Genomic DNA, 17,631 nt, shown 5'->3' with positions numbered 1-17,631 from the left:
GATTTAGCACTGTTGTCGTGCGTTGCCTGTGCTGCTCCACAGCCTGTCCAGTGGATTTTTATTTTTATTTTATTTTATTTTTTGGCACTGTTGTTGTGCGTTGCCTGTGCTGCTCCACAGCCTGTCTAGTGGATTTTTATTTTGTTTTAGCACTGTTGTCGTGCGTTGCCTGTGCTGTTCCACAGCCTGTCCAGTGGATTTTTATTTTTATTTTATTTTATTTTTTGGCACTGTTGTTGTGCGTTGCCTGTGCTGCTCCACAGCCTGTCTAGTGGATTTTTATTTTATTTTAGCACTGTTGTCGTGCGTTACCTGTGCTGCTCCACAGCCTGTCTAGTGTCGGATTCCCTGTTTGGGAATCCGCTAGCTTAGCGTAGCTACTAGCTCTTAGCCGTTTTAGCATGGCGGCTTCTCCTGTCTCTCCCGTACTTTTCTGCTCTGGGTGTGAAATGTTTAGTTATTCCTCGGCCTCTTTTAGCAGTAACGGTACTTCTAATAAGTGCAGCTTATTCGTAGCTTTGGAGGCCAGGCTGGGCGAATTGGAGGCTCGGCTCCGCACCGTGGAAAATTCTACAGCTAGCCAGGCCCCTGTAGTCGGTGCGGACCAAGGTAGCTTAGCCGCCGTTAGTTCCCCCCTGGCAGACCCCGTGCAGTCGGGAAGGCAGGCTGACTGGGTGACTGTGAGGAGGAAGCGTAGCCCTAAACAGAAGCCCCGTGTACACCGTCAACCCGTTCACATCTCTAACCGTTTTTCCCCACTCGACGATACACTCGCCGAGGATCAAACTCTGGTTATTGGCGACTCTGTTTTGAGAAATGTGAAGTTAGCGACACCAGCAACCATTGTCAATTGTCTTCCGGGGGCCAGAGCAGGCGACATCGAAGGACATTTGAAATTGCTGGCTAAGGCTAAGCGTAAATTTGGTAAGATTGTAATTCACGTCGGCAGTAATGACACTCGGTTACGCCAATCGGAGGTCACTAAAATTAACATTGAATCGGTGTGTAACTTTGCAAAAACAATGTCGGACTCTGTTGTTTTCTCTGGGCCCCTCCCCAATCAGACCGGGAGTGACATGTTTAGCCGCATGTTCTCCTTGAATTGCTGGCTGTCTGAGTGGTGTCCAAAAAATGAGGTGGGCTTCATTGATAATTGGCAAAGCTTCTGGGGAAAACCTGGTTTTGTTAGGAGAGACGGCATCCATCCCACTTTAGAGGGAGCAGCTCTCATTTCTAGAAATCTGGCCAATTTTTTGGGATCCTCCAAACTGTGACTGTCTAGCGTTGGGACCAGGAGGCAGAGCTGTGGTCTTATACACCTCTCTGCAGCTTCTCTCCCCCTGCCATCCCCCTATTACCCCATCCCCGTAGAGACGGTGCCTGCTCCTAGACCACCAATAACTAGCAAAAATCTATTTAAGCATAAAAATTCAAAAAGAAAAAATAATATAGCACCTTCAATTGCACCACAGACTAAAACAGTTAAATGTGGTCTATTAAACATTAGGTCTCTTTCTTCTAAGTCCCTGTTGGTAAATGATATAATAATTGATCAACGTATTGATTTATTCTGCCTAACAGAAACTTGGTTACAGCAGGATGAATATGTTAGTTTAAATGAGTCAACACCCCCGAGTCACACTAACTGTCAGAATGCTCGTAGCACGGGCCGGGGCGGAGGATTAGCAGCAATCTTCCATTCCAGCTTATTAATTAATCAAAAACCTAGACAGAGCTTTAATTCATTTGAAAGCTTGTCTCTTAGTCTTGTCCATCCAAATTGGAAGTCCCAAAAACCAGTTTTATTTGTTATTATCTATCGTCCACCTGGTCGTTACTGTGAGTTTCTCTGTGAATTTTCAGACCTTTTGTCTGACTTAGTGCTTAGCTCAGATAAGATAATTATAGTGGGCGATTTTAACATCCACACAGATGCTGAGAATGACAGCCTCAACACTGCATTTAATCTATTATTAGACTCTATCGGCTTTGCTCAAAAAGTAAATGAGTCCACCCACCACTTTAATCATATCTTAGATCTTGTTCTGACTTATGGTATGGAAATAGAAGACTTAACAGTATTCCCTGAAAACTCCCTTTTGTCTGATCATTTTTTAATAACATTTACATTTACCCTGATGGACTACCCTGCAGTGGGGAATAAGTTTCATTACACTAGAAGTCTTTCAGAAAGCGCTGTAACTAGGTTTAAGGATATGATTCCTTCTTTATGTTCTCTAATGTCATATACCAACACAGAGCAGAGTAGCTACCTAAACTCTGTAAGGGAGTTAGAGTATCTTGTCAATAGTTTTACATCCTCATTGAAGACAACTTTGGATGCTGTAGCTCCTCTGAAAAAGAGAGCTTTAAATCAGAAGTGTCTGACTCCGTGGTATAACTCACAAACTCGTAGCTTAAAGCAGATAACCCGTAAGTTGGAGAGGAAATGGCGTCTCACTAATTTAGAAGATCTTCACTTAGCCTGGAAAAAGAGTTTGTTGCTCTATAAGAAAGCCCTTCGTGAAGCTAGGACATCTTTCTACTCATCACTAATTGAAGAAAATAAGAACAACCCCAGGTTTCTTTTCAGCACTGTAGCCAGGCTGACAAAGAGTCAGAGCTCTATTGAGCTGAGTATTCCATTAACTTTAACTAGTAATGACTTCATGACTTTCTTTGCTAACAAAATTTTGACTATTAGAGAAAAAATTACTCATAACCATCCCAAAGATGTATCGTTATCTTTGGCTGCTTTCAGTGATGCCGGTATTTGGTTAGACTCTTTCTCTCCGATTGTTCTGTCTGAGTTATTTTCATTAGTTACTTCATCCAAACCATCAACATGCTTATTAGACCCCATTCCTGCCAGGCTGCTCAAGGAAGTCCTACCATTATTTAATGCTTCAATCTTAAATATGATCAATCTATCTTTGTTAGTTGGTTATGTACCACAGGCCTTTAAGGTGGCAGTAATTAAACCATTACTTAAAAAGCCATCACTTGACCCAGCTATCTTAGCTAATTATAGGCCAATCTCCAACCTTCCTTTTCTCTCAAAGATTCTTGAGAGGGTAGTTGTAAAACAGCTAACTGATCACCTGCAGAGGAATGGTCTATTTGAAGAGTTTCAGTCAGGTTTTAGAATTCATCATAGTACAGAAACAGCATTAGTGAAGGTTACAAATGATCTTCTTATGGCTTCGGACAGTGGACTTATCTCTGTGCTTGTTCTGTTGGACCTCAGTGCTGCTTTTGATACTGTTGACCATAAAATTTTATTACAGAGATTAGAGCATGTCATAGGTATTAAAGGCATTGCGCTGCGGTGGTTTGAATCATATTTGTCTAATAGATTACAGTTTGTTCATGTAAATGGGGAATCTTCTTCACAGACTAAAGTTAATTATGGAGTTCCACAAGGTTCTGTGCTAGGACCAATTTTATTCACTTTATACATGCTTCCCTTGGGCAGTATTATTAGACGGTATTGCTTAAATTTTCATTGTTACGCAGATGATACCCAGCTTTATCTATCCATGAAGCCAGAGGATACGCACCAATTAGCTAAACTGCAGGATTGTCTTACAGACATAAAGACATGGATGACCTCTAATTTCCTGCTTTTAAACTCAGATAAAACTGAAGTTATTGTACTTGGCCCCACAAATCTTACAAGCATGGTGTCTAACCAGATCGTTACTCTGGATGGCATTTCCCTGATCTCTAGTAATACTGTGAGAAATCTTGGCGTTATTTTTGATCAGGATATGTCATTCAAAGCGCATATTAAACAAATATGTAGGACTGCCTTTTTGCATTTACGCAATATCTCTAAAATCAGAAAGGTCTTGTCTCAGAGTGATGCTGAAAAACTAATTCATGCATTTATTTCCTCTAGGCTGGACTATTGTAATTCATTATTATCAGGTTGTCCTAAAAGTTCCCTAAAAAGCCTTCAGTTGGTTCAGAATGCTGCAGCTAGAGTACTGACGGGGACTAGCAGGAGAGAGCATATCTCACCCGTGTTGGCCTCCCTTCATTGGCTTCCTGTTAATGCTAGAATAGAATTTAAAATTCTTCTTCTTACTTATAAGGTTTTGAATAATCAGGTCCCATCTTATCTTAGGGACCTCGTAGTACCATATTACCCCATTAGAGCGCTTCGCTCTCAGACTGCGGGCTTACTTGTAGTTCCTAGGGTTTGTAAGAGTACAATGGGAGGCAGAGCCTTCAGCTTTCAGGCTCCTCTCCTGTGGAACCAGCTCCCAATTCAGATCAGGGAGACAGATACCCTCTCTACTTTTAAGATTAGGCTTAAAACTTTCCTTTTCGCTAAGGCTTATAGTTAGGGCTGGATCGGGTGACCCTGGACCATCCCTTGGTTATGTTGCTTTAGACGTAGACTGTGTTTCATAATTATTGTATGGCCTTGCCTTGCAATGTGGAGCGCCTTGGGGCAACTGTTTGTTGTGATTTGGCACTATACAAGAAAAAAGTTGATTGATTGATTGACTGTATTATCAAACCCATAACATATATTTCGAACAGCAGTATGGTTTCAGAAAAAAATCAAACAACTTCTTTGGCTTTAATAGACTTTGTAGAACAAGTTACAAATGCAATAGAGAAGAAGCAATACACTGTTGGGGTTTTTTGACTTAAAGAAAGCATTTGATACTATTGATCATACTGTATTATTGGAAAAATTACAGATGTATGGTATTAGAGGACTGGCCTTTAACTGGATAGCTAGTTATTTACGTAATAGATAACAGTGTGTTCACCTTGGTGGGATAAAATCAGAATTTTTGAGGATTACATGTGGAGTGCCCCAGGGGTCAGTTCTCGGGCCATTATTGTTTTTGCTGTATATTAATGAGATAGGTTTGATATAGGTTAGTCTTTGAGTTGTATTTTGTTTGGTGATGATACAACTGTGATTGGTAGTGGAGATAATTTGAGACAGCTCTTGGACTTGGTGGAGAGGAAACTGCAAAAATTTAAATACTCTAATAAATTATCACTTAATTTCGGTAAAACTAAGTGCATTATATTTGGAAATAAGCCCAGAAATTTAAGTAATAAATTATTGTTGAATGGCATTGAAACTGAAATTGTATCTCAAACTAAATTTCTTGGAGTTTTTGTTGATGACAAGCTCAGTTGGAAAACTCATATAAAACATATTGAGTCCAAAACATCAAAAGTTATTGCTATCTTATACAAAGTACAGTACTTTCTCCCCCAACATCTGTTGGTTTCATTGTATCACTCATTACTTGTCCCTTATATGACTTACTGCATTGAAGTTTGGGGAAATACATATAAAACAAATACTAATCCAATATTTCTGTTACAAAAAAAGCTATAAGAGTGATAAGTAAAAAACCATATCGTGAACCAACAAATTCACTGTCCGTCTTCAGTTTTTGAAATTTTATGACTTGGTTGATTATTTTACAATACAGATAATGTATAAAGTTAAAAATGGACTCTTACCTCAACATGTCCAGGAGCTGTTTAAAATGAGAGAGTCCAGTTTTAATTTGTGTGGAACTTTGGTATTTGATAGAAAAATTTGAACTACTGCTAAAAGTCATTGCGTTTCCGTAAAGGGTGTTAGAGTGTGGAATGATTGTTTAGATTGTATTAAAGTATCAAGTACATTGGCTTGTTTTAAAAGACTGTATAAAAATAATATATTAATTTGTTAAAGTTTGCGTAATTAAGTAAACTGCCTGTGTGGCTATTTTTTATTTGTTTGTCTGTTGTATTACTTTGTTTGTTTAACTGCGTTACATTGCTGACTGGTAATTGTTTTTCGTGTTTATTTTTTGTTTGTATACAGAAACTGATGTACGGGGTGGGCGTCTATAAGCTTTTGCTTCTGCCCACACCCTTTCAGCCGCACTAAATTGGTAAATTGTTTGAGTTTTGTTCTATATGTTTTAATTTTTGTTTTCTCTTGATTTGTTTTGTAAATGAGAGATTTTGTTTGTGCGTGCGTGCTGAATAAATCATTCATTCATTCATTCATTCATTCAATGCAGAACATTTCCTGAAATTTGAAACTGCTGGCTAAGGCTAAGCGTAAATTTGGTAAGATTGTAATTCACGTCGGCAGTAATGACACCCGGTTACGCCAATCGGAGGTCACTAAAATTAACATTAAATCGGTGTGTAACTTTGCAAAAACAATGTCGGACTCTGTAGTTTTCTCTTGGCCCCTCCCCAATCGGACCGGGAGTGACATGTTTAGCCGCATGTTCTCCTTGAATTGCTGGCTGTCTGAGTGGTGTCCAAAAAATGAGGTGGGCTTCATAGATAATTGGCAAAGCTTCTGGGGAAAACCTGGTCTTGTTAGGAGAGACGGCATCCATCCCACTTTGGATGGAGCAGCTCTCATTTCTAGAAATCTGGCCAATTTTCTTAAATCCTCCAAACCGTGACTATCCAGGGTTGGGACCAGGAAGCAGAGTTGTAGTCTTACACACCTCTCTGCAGCTTCTCTCCCCCTGCCATCCCCTCATTACCCCATCCCCGTAGAGACGGTGCCTGCTCCCAGACCACCAATAACCAGCAAAAATCTATTTAAGCATAAAAATTCAAAAAGAAAAAATAATATAGCACCTTCAACTGCACCACAGACTAAAACAGTTAAATGTGGTCTATTAAACATTAGGTCTCTCTCTTCTAAGTCCCTGTTGGTAAATGATATAATAATTGATCAACATATTGATTTATTCTGCCTTACAGAAACATGGTTACAGCAGGATGAATATGTTAGTTTAAATGAGTCAACACCCCCGAGTCACACTAACTGTCAGAATGCTCGTAGCACGGGCCGGGGCGGAGGATTAGCAGCAATCTTCCATTCCAGCTTATTAATTAATCAAAAACCCAGACAGAGCTTTAATTCATTTGAAAGCTTGACTGTTAGTCTTGTCCATCCAAATTGGAAGTCCCAAAAACCAGTTTTATTTGTTATTATCTATCGTCCACCTGGTCATTACTGTGAGTTTCTCTGTGAATTTTCAGACCTTTTGTCTGACTTAGTGCTTAGCTCAGATAAGATAATTATAGTGGGTGATTTTAACATCCACACAGATGCTGAGAATGACAGCCTCAACACTGCATTTAATCTATTATTAGACTCTATTGGCTTTGCTCAAAATGTAAATGAGTCCACCCACCACTTTAATCATATCTTAGATCTTGTTCTGACTTATGGTATGGAAATAGAAGACTTAACAGTATTCCCTGAAAACTCCCTTCTGTCTGATCATTTCTTAATAACATTTACATTTACTCTGATGGACTACCCAGCAGTGGGGAATAAGTTTCATTACACTAGAAGTCTTTCAGAAAGCGCTGTAACTAGGTTTAAGGATATGATTCCTTCTTTATGTTCTCTAATGCCATATACCAACACAGTGCAGAGTAGCTACCTAAACTCTGTAAGTGAGATAGAGTATCTCGTCAATAGTTTTACATCCTCATTGAAGACAACTTTGGATGCTGTAGCTCCTCTGAAAAAGAGAGCTTTAAATCAGAAGTGCCTGACTCCGTGGTATAACTCACAAACTCGTAGCTTAAAGCAGATAACCCGTAAGTTGGAGAGGAAATGGCGTCTCACTAATTTAGAAGATCTTCACTTAGCCTTGAAAAAGAGTCTGTTGCTCTATAAAAAAGCCCTCCGTAAAGGTAGGACATCTTTCTACTCATCACTAATTGAAGAAAATAAGAACAACCCCAGGTTTCTTTTCAGCACTGTAGCCAGGCTGACAAAGAGTCAGAGCTCTATTGAGCTGAGTATTCCATTAACTTTAACTAGTAATGACTTCATGACTTTCTTTGCTAACAAAATTTTAACTGTTAGAGAAAAAATTACTCATAACCATCCCAAAGACGTATCGTTATCTTTGGCTGCTTTCAGTGATGCCGGTATTTGGTTAGACTCTTTCTCTCCGATTGTTCTGTCTGAGTTATTTTCATTAGTTACTTCATCCAAACCATCAACATGTTTATTAGACCCCATTCCTACCAGGCTGCTCAAGGAAGCCCTACCATTATTTAATGCTTCGATCTTAAATATGATCAATCTATCTTTGTTAGTTGGCTATGTACCACAGGCTTTTAAGGTGGCAGTAATTAAACCATTACTTAAAAAGCCATCACTTGACCCAGCTATCTTAGCTAATTATAGGCCAATCTCCAACCTTCCTTTTCTCTCAAAATTCTTGAAAGGGTAGTTGTAAAACAGCTAACTGATCATCTGCAGAGGAATGGTCTATTTGAAGAGTTTCAGTCAGGTTTTAGAATTCATCACAGTACAGAAACAGCATTAGTGAAGGTTACAAATGATCTTCTTATGGCCTCGGACAGTGGACTCATCTCTGTGCTTGTTCTGTTAGACCTCAGTGCTGCTTTTGATACTGTTGACCATAAAATTTTATTACAGAGATTAGAGCATGCCATAGGTATTAAAGGCACTGCGCTGCAGTGGTTTGAATCATATTTGTCTAATAGATTACAATTTGTTCATGTAAATGGGGAATCTTCTTCACAGACTAAAGTTAATTATGGAGTTCCACAAGGTTCTGTGCTAGGACCAATTTTATTCACTTTATACATGCTTCCCTTAGGCAGTATTATTAGACGGTATTGCTTAAATTTTCATTGTTACGCAGATGATACCCAGCTTTATCTATCCATGAAGCCAGAGGACACACACCAATTAGCTAAACTGCAGGATTGTCTTACAGACATAAAGACATGGATGACCTCTAATTTCCTGCTTTTAAACTCAGATAAAACTGAAGTTATTGTACTTGGCCCCACAAATCTTAGAAACATGGTGTCTAACCAGATCCTTGCTCTGGATGGCATTACCCTGACCTCTAGTAATACTGTGAGAAATCTTGGAGTCATTTTTGATCAGGATATGTCATTCAATGCGCATATTAAACAAATATGTAGGACTGCTTTTTTGCATTTACGCAATATCTCTAAAATCAGAAAGGTCTTGTCTCAGAGTGATGCTGAAAAACTAATTCATGCATTTATTTCCTCTAGGCTGGACTACTGTAATTCATTATTATCAGGTTGTCCTAAAAGTTCCCTAAAAAGCCTTCAGTTAATTCAAAATGCTGCAGCTAGAGTACTGACGGGGACTAGAAGGCGAGAGCATATCTCACCCATATTGGCCTCTCTTCATTGGCTTCCTGTTAATTCTAGAATAGAATTTAAAATTCTTCTTCTTACTTATAAGGTTTTGAATAATCAGGTCCCATCTTATCTTAGGGACCTCGTAGTACCATATCACCCCAATAGAGCGCTTCGCTCTCAGACTGCAGGCTTACTTGTAGTTCCTAGGGTTTGTAAGAGTAGAATGGGAGGCAGAGCCTTCAGCTTTCAGGCTCCTCTCCTGTGGAACCAGCTCCCAATTCAGATCAGGGAGACAGACACCCTCTCTACTTTTAAGATTAGGCTTAAAACTTTCCTTTTTGCTAAAGCTTATAGTTAGGGCTGGATCAGGTGACCCTGAACCATCCCTTAGTTATGCTGCTATAGACGTAGACTGCTGGGGGGTTCCCATGATGCACTGTTTCTTTCTCTTTTTGCTCTGTATGCACCACTCTGCATTTAATCATTAGTGATCGATCTCTGCTCCCCTCCACAGCATGTCTTTTTCCTGGTTCTCTCCCTCAGCCCCAACCAGTCCCAGCAGAAGACTGCCCCTCCCTGAGCCTGGTTCTGCTGGAGGTTTCTTCCTGTTAAAAGGGAGTTTTTCCTTCCCAATGTAGCCAAGTGCTTGCTCACAGGGGGTCGTTTTGACCGTTGGGGTTTTACATAATTATTGTATGGCCTTGCCTTACAATATAAAGCGCCTTGGGGCAACTGTTTGTTGTGATTTGGCGCTATGTAAAAAAATTGATTGATTGATTGATTGATTTTTGATCAGGATATGTCATTCAAAGCGCATATTAAACAAATATGTAGGACTGCTTTTTTGCATTTACGCAATATCTCTAAAATTAGAAAGGTCTTGTCTCAGAGTGATGCTGAAAAACTAATTCATGCATTTATTTCCTCTAGGCTGGACTATTGTAATTCATTATTATCAGGTTGTCCTAAAAGTTCCCTAAAAAGCCTTCAGTTAATTCACCCATATTGGCCTCTCTTCATTGGCTTCCTGTTAATTATAGAATAGAATTTAAAATTCTTCTTCTTACTTATAAGGTTTTGAATAATCAGGTAACATCTTATCTTAGGGACCTCGTAGTACCATATGACCCCAATAGAGCGCTTCGCTCTCAGACTGCAGGCTTACTTGTAGTTCCTAGGGTTTGTAAGAGTAGAATGGGAGGCAGAGCCTTCAGCTTTCAGGCTCCTCTCCTGTGGAACCAGCTCCCAATTCAGATCAGGGAGACAGACACTCCTTTTTGCTAAAGCTTATAGTTAGGGCTGGATCAGGTGACCCTGAACCATCCCTTAGTTATGCTGCTATAGACGTAGACTGCTGGGGGGTTCCCATGATGCACTGTTTCTTTCTCTTTTTGCTCTGTATGCACCACTCTGCATTTAATCATTAGTGATCGATCTCTGCTCCCCTCCACAGCATGTCTTTTTCCTGGTTCTCTCCCTCAGCCCCAACCAGTCCCAGCAGAAGACTGCCCCTCCCTGAGCCTGGTTCTGCTGGAGGTTTCTTCCTGTTAAAAGGGAGTTTTTCCTTCCCACTGTAGCCAAGTGCTTGCTCACAGGGGGTCGTTTTGACCGTTGGGGTTTTACATAATTATTGTATGGCCTTGCCTTACAATATAAAGCGCCTTGGGGCAACTGTTTGTTGTGATTTGGCGCTATATAAAAAAAAAAAATTGAATTGATTGATTGATGTTCAGCTGAATGTGTAATCAGGAAGATCTGATGGTTAAAGGTTGCTGACACATCCAAACGGAATTAGGACAAATGATAAAGAGACAATACTTATATTACAGGCATCAGTGCTTTTTTCATAGGAGTGATTGTTCTTTAACTCTCGTTGTTTTCTGGCACAAATTCAAAGATTCTTAACATTGTGCTGAAGGACGTTGGATATAAAATACACAGACGTTTGGGTTGTTTTGGCCTGAGATGGATTGAGTGATGGCTTTGATAATAGCACAGTAATAAATAAGCCTTTAAAACCAACATAGTGGTATAGAAATGGGTGACAATTCAAAGCAAAAAGCAACATAAAGTGTCTTAGTACACAGTAAAATCACCAGTGTTAAATTAACACTGCTCTATGCTGAGTTTTTGCTCTGCTATGTGACAGTATGCTGAGCGCTACACGAGGCGGACACAAGAAATTAAACATGTTCATTTTTTTCTGCGTAGAGCACTAGACACAGAAAGCATGCAGTTTTGAAGCAGGCCTGTGCAAAACTGCGCTACTGTCTACACAACACTGCACAATTGTACACATCGAACAACTGAGTGCAGGCATCCAGAGTGAATCAGCTGGAGGAGAACAGGTGTAGCTGCATGATCCTGTATGTGTTTACAGCAGGTGATCGAACTGGTGGACGTGTGCGTGCGCCGACCAGGTGGTCGAACCGACATGCATGCATGTGACTGCATGATCCACACAGCCCACATCGTCTGTACCTGCTTATAACAGGTGATCAAACTGGCGGACGTGTGTGCTCAGAACAGGTCATCTAACCTGTGCACTAGTGTGTGGTGAAATGATCTGCGTCCACAACGCCTGTGCGTGCTTAAAACAGATGATCAAACAGACACATGAGTGTGAAGCAGGTTCCACATATGAGGGAACTGTTTCCTGTTCCATAATGTTGAATCTTGTAAATTTGCTGCTGATAAGGAGTAAAACAAATCCTCTGCCCATAGTACAACCAGGAGAAGAAGAAGAATACCATAATACTGTAGTGAATTGCAGCTTCTTTTTTTCTATTTAAATTTTTGGTATAATTTCTTTGCATCATGTTGAATCGCATCGTATTGCACTGTGAGGAATTGAATCGCCATCAAATACATATCAAATCATTGCATCGAGTTGGGAAACAGGAGTGAATCCTATCACATCATATCGTCAGTATCGTCATGTATCGCTATATGTATCATATTGCTGGTAGTCGAGATGCGTATCATCATCATCATTGTCAGTGATGAGATTCACATCCCTTCTCCATACGCATCACAACGCAACTGTATGCAAGCCCGGTGTGAAAGGGGCTTAAGCAAGACTAGGAACGCAATCATGTGCCATCACTAACCAGCCTACACAAGGACTACGCCAAATGTGTGCAAATTTTCCAGTGTACTACATATCCATCACAACACAACTGTATGAAAGCCTGATGTGAAAGGGGCTTAAGTCTGTGGTCAGCACAACAAGACCACATGGGTTAGGCAACTCATCAATCAATCAACTTCAATCAACTTTTTTCTTGTATAGCGCCAAATCACAACAAACAGTTGCCCCAAGGCGCTCCACATTGCAAGGCAAGGCCATACAATAATTATGAAACACAGTCTACGTCTAAAGCAACATAACCAAGGGATGGTCCAGGGTCACCCGATCCAGCCCTAACTATAAGCCTTAGCGAAAAGGAAAGTTTTAAGCCTAATCTTAAAAGTAGAGAGGGTATCTGTCTCCCTGATCTGAATTGGGAGCTGGTTCCACAGGAGAGGAGCCTGAAAGCTGAAGGCTCTGCCTCCCATTCTACTCTTACAAACCCTAGGAACTACAAGTAAGCCCGCAGTCTGAGAGCGAAGCGCTCTAATGGGGTAATATGGTACTATGAGGTCCCTAAGATAAGATGGGACCTGATTATTCAAAACCTTATAAGTAAGAAGAAGAATTTTAAATTCTATTCTAGCATTAACAGGAAGCCAATGAAGGGAGGCCAACACGGGTGAGATATGCTCTCTCCTGCTAGTCCCCGTCAGTACTCTAGCTGCAGCATTCTGAACCAACTGAAGGCTTTTTAGGGAACTTTTAGGACAACCTGATAATAATGAATTACAATAGTCCAGCCTAGAGGAAACAAATGCATGAATTAGTTTTTCAGCATCACTCTGAGACAAGACCTTTCTGATTTTAGAGATATTGCGTAAATGCAAAAAGGCAGTCCTACATATTTGTTTAATATGCGCTTTGAATGACATATCCTGATCAAAAATAACTCCAAGATTTCTCACAGTATTACTAGAGATCAGGGAAATGCCATCCAGAGTAACGATCTGGTTAGACACCATGCTTCTAAGATTTGTGGGGCCAAGTACAATAACTTCAGTTTTATCTGAGTTTAAAAGCAGGAAATTAGAGGTCATCCATGTCTTTATGTCTGTAAGACAATCCTGCAGTTTAGCTAATTGGTGCGTATCCTCTGGCTTCATGGATAGATAAAGCTGGGTATCATCTGCGTAACAATGAAAATTTAAGCAATACCGTCTAATAATACTGCCCAAGGGAAGCATGTATAAAGTGAATAAAATTGGTCCTAGCACAGAACCTTGTGGAACTCCATAATTAACTTTAGTCTGTGAAGAAGATTCCCCATTTATATGAACAAACTGTAATCTATTAGACAAATATGATTCAAACCACCGCAGCGCAATGCCTTTAATACCTATGACATGCTCTAATCTCTGTAATAAAATTTTATGGTCAACAGTATCAAAAGCAGCACTGAGGTCCAACAGAACAAGCACAGAGATAAGTCCACTGTCCGAAGCCATAAGAAGATCATTTGTAACCTTCACTAATGCTGTTTCTGTACTATGATGAATTCTAAAACCTGACTGAAACTCTTCAAATAGACCATTCCTCTGCAGGTGATCAGTTAGCTGTTTTACAACTACCCTCTCAAGAATCTTTGAGAGGGTAGTTGTAGTTGGGTAGTAGTGACTCATGGCAATGACTACCTCTAGACTAGGTGTTCTCTGTGTTGAATTTCACTTGAATGTACTATACAACTCAGGTGTTGACAACAGGACATGTTATAATATATGACAGCTCACTGCTTCATCACACCTGATCCAAACTCAGCAACATTACTCATAGGATGCACAATGGACAATACAGACTGGAGGACTGTATAGTTTTGGTTTTCCATTCTTATTTAGGTTGTGTCTAACTAAATATAGATCATCTGTGTATAAACACAAGCACTTCATCCTTACTCCTTCTGAGAGCTGGAATAAGCATTAGCAACAATGGACCTTGGAGTCTACATAGAACTTACTTCTTCTCATCTCCTCAGTCCTTTTGAGAGCATTATTGGTCTTGATGAAGATAAAGACTGAGCGATGGTAACTTTCAGACAACTTGATCCTTCCGAGCAAAGATCCTTATTAAGGGCCCCTTCACACATAGTAGGAATGTGGTCAAACTGCGCATGAGGTGCACATGAAGCAGGAATCGTATGCAATACGTGTAAAATGGTAGCTGCCTCCAGTGCCTCGTACACCTTTTGCGACAACTATCTGCACACCAGCGGCTGAAAGACAGAGTGCGCACTGTGAGAGCCCATTGAACCCTCTCGCGGCAGGTGCCGGCCAAATTCCAGTTGACACACATGAACATCTAACACCACTCGCTTGGCATGTCGAAAAGGTGTGGCCATTTGTACTATTAACACAACAACAGTCAGCAGACACAGTGACACATTGGTGTGTGCACTGAACTGACGGAGTGTGGCCGCCGGCAGGAGCAGCTGTGGGGATCTTTGATTCTCGACGTCCCAGCTGGAGAACACGTACCATGTCCGGACGGACATGTACTAACAACTGTCCACTGTGACGCACGTGTGTCTGCTTGCTGACCTCACGTGGCCATACATAAAAACATATAATGCTGTTGCAATGGGGTGCAGCAAGCGCTCGCTGCGCATATTGACAGACTACCCCAGGTGAAACGGACGGTCAGATCATAACACGCGGCAGGCGATATGAATGTCATGTCACCCATGTGAGCTCTGTTCCACATGGTGCGGTGTCTGTCCTGCGGCACGAGGTCCACAAGACACGTGTGTCAGCAGGACATGCACGCGGGGCCAGCTGGACATGCTGCCAGCAGATGTGGACATGATAAGAGTGAGCTGCTTCATCATTCATGTAATTTCATGACTGTACGTATGTGACCATGGGTCATCTACAGAGGAACAGACGGATCATACTTGTGTTGTCTGCTTGATAAAAGGGATTCAATAAAATGTGGTGTTTTTATATGGTGTGTGGTTTTATTTTTCTTAAATACGCCCATGTACTTCTTGATATGCATTTTGCCACACCTTTTACAGGACAGTGATGGTAGCTCAGTGGTAACATTTTTGGCTGGCAATCAGAGCTTTTGGAAACTGCAGGTTCAAATCCCATGAGTGGCATGTATTTTTTTTTCACAGCAGCTGCGGCATGTGGTTACACATGCCGCAGCTGCTCGCACTGTGTTCCCACGTGCACAAAACCGTCGCAACGGCATCGTTCACGCCTGCCCCTCGGCTCGACAGTTTCATGGTTCGCTCATATGAGCTGTTCTGCCGTGATTCGCCCTGATTTATACTTATTCGTACTATCTGTGAAGGGGCCCTAACCTACAATGACTGATTTTATGTTCATCTTATACTTAAGATGTTTTGGGAGAACCCTGATCTAAGTTACACTCTTGTCACTTTCAAATGTAGTTTAGTGTGATGTTTTTGATTGTGTTGGGTTGCTAGTTGCTGACTGTGATGAACCATTGTGTATAGCTGGTGGAACAGTTACCTGATAACCCTGTATGATGCCATTGTGGGTTTCATGAGGGGGCGGCTCCCAGCTCACATGGATGGTGTTATTCTGCTCACGTTTAACTGCTACGGACACAGCCAATGGTGAAGCACTTGGTTCTGTATGAAAAAGAAAAAAAAAAAAAACAGAATAGCAGAGTTTCTGATAACAGATGAAGAATATTGAAAATAAATAAAATACATGAAAACATTAAAGAAAATATTCAACCAAGTACTCAGTCTGAACCAAAAAATACAGACATTTCTTACCTATTTCTGGAACTCTGAGGTGCTGGGTGTTGCTCTCCCTTCCATACAAGTTGCTGCCATACGGACGAACTTTGAACTCGTGCTTGTAGCCTCTTTTTAAGGGGCCCACCAGAGTTTGGAAACTGGGCAGCATCACCTTCTTTGCTGCCCAGTCAGAGCTAATCGGCAGCAGAGAACGATACAGAACCTCAAAACCATCAAGGTAGTGTGTCTGAGCTGGCAGGGGCTGCAGCTGGCCAGAGAAGAACCACAACATGGATCTCACACACAGGAGACATTAGCATAGTCAAGAATATCATGGAAATATTCTTCACTAATGGAAGCACTACATTCAAATCCATTAATGGAGAATAATAATCAGCAGCCTTCTCTCTGAAAAAGAATGAATCGATTGTGACTTTTACTTACCTTCCATTGTACTCTGGATATGTTGGATCCAGAGGCAATGATTGTGACATTTTCCAGAGCCACCCTCATGGCAGAGAGCTCTTTGTGGAGGTCTTTCAGTTCCATGCTTGCAGCCTCTGGAAACACAACAGCTTTTTTAGATTTACAGTGCATCCAGAAAGCAATCACAGAAGTGGTGCAATTTTCCCCATTTTTTATGTTACAGACTTATTCTAAAATGGATGAAATTCATTTTTTTATTCCTACACACAGTACCCTATAATGACAATGTGAAAAAAGTTTTTTTTTTTTTTTTTTTGCAATTTTTTTTTTTAAAGAAAGAAATTATGTGTACGTAAATATTCACAGCCTTTGCCATGAAGCTCAAAACTGAGCTCAGGTGCCTCCTGTTTCCAATGATGATCCTTGAGATGTTTCTATAGCTTAACTGGAGTCCACCTGGGGTAAGGTCAGTTGACTGGACATGATTTGGAAAGACACACACCTGTCTACAAGTCTGGAAAAAATTACAGAAACATTTCTGCTGCTTTGAAAGTTCCAATGAGCACAGTGGCCTCCATCATCTGTAAATGGAACAGTGGTGGACACAGTCCCGTTAATCTGCTAATTAGCGAAGCTAACTTTTTTGTTACCTGATTAGCTTTTCAGCTAACTTTAAAAACCATCAATGGACCAATTAACTTCCGCTAAATTTAGTTCCGATAACTTTAGGCCGCTAACATCTTTTTGCAGGCATAGTGAATAAAGCTACAGTTAAAAACATTTGTAAAGTCTGAAATGTTAGATTTTAGTGCCTGCCTGTTACATGTTTTGTAGCAGACAGACAGCTGTGAGAGGTAGAGCTCAATCCTCCACCAGCAGAGGAGACCTGGCTACCAGACAGAAAGGGAAAAAAAAAATTGTTCCATTGAAAGAATGTAAAAACATTACTTTTTTGTTTTATATAACGACTAAAATAGATCCTTGTCATTTGATATTTTATTAATTTATAAACAACAGAAAAGGGACTTACATTTTGGTGTTCCACTGCTGCAAAAGTCCAAATTGTAACATGTAGTCCAGTGATGCTGTGCACTCGCTTCGGACTTCCATAAAATAAAAAAGACTGTGTAGTTCCTCAGTCCAGCCAAAAATCACGTCAGCTTTTCATCTGAACAGCTCTTCATGCATCCAGACA

The 17,631-nt window shown here is 40.6% G+C and overlaps 1 protein-coding gene across 2 annotated transcripts in view; it reads right to left on the bottom strand.

The window, feature by feature from the left end:
• Nucleotides 1–17,631, bottom strand: part of robo4 (roundabout, axon guidance receptor, homolog 4 (Drosophila)) — a 75,203-nt gene that overhangs the window by 16,544 nt on the left and 41,028 nt on the right. For both annotated transcript variants that reach the window (XM_034178884.1, XM_034178885.1), the window contains exons 7-9: nucleotides 16,455–16,570; nucleotides 16,047–16,278; nucleotides 15,775–15,896 (exon numbers count right to left, since the gene is read on the bottom strand). In XM_034178884.1, the coding sequence (XP_034034775.1) occupies nucleotides 15,775–15,896; nucleotides 16,047–16,278; nucleotides 16,455–16,570 (470 nt within the window). The remainder of the gene's footprint in view (nucleotides 1–15,774; nucleotides 15,897–16,046; nucleotides 16,279–16,454; nucleotides 16,571–17,631) is intronic.

Source organism: Thalassophryne amazonica, chromosome 9, assembly GCF_902500255.1.
Source record: "Thalassophryne amazonica chromosome 9, fThaAma1.1, whole genome shotgun sequence".
NCBI classification, from domain to species: Eukaryota; Metazoa; Chordata; class Actinopteri; order Batrachoidiformes; family Batrachoididae; genus Thalassophryne; species Thalassophryne amazonica.
The sequence above is the reverse complement of the archived record's forward strand: the minus strand, read 5'-3'. Positions and strand labels throughout refer to the sequence as shown.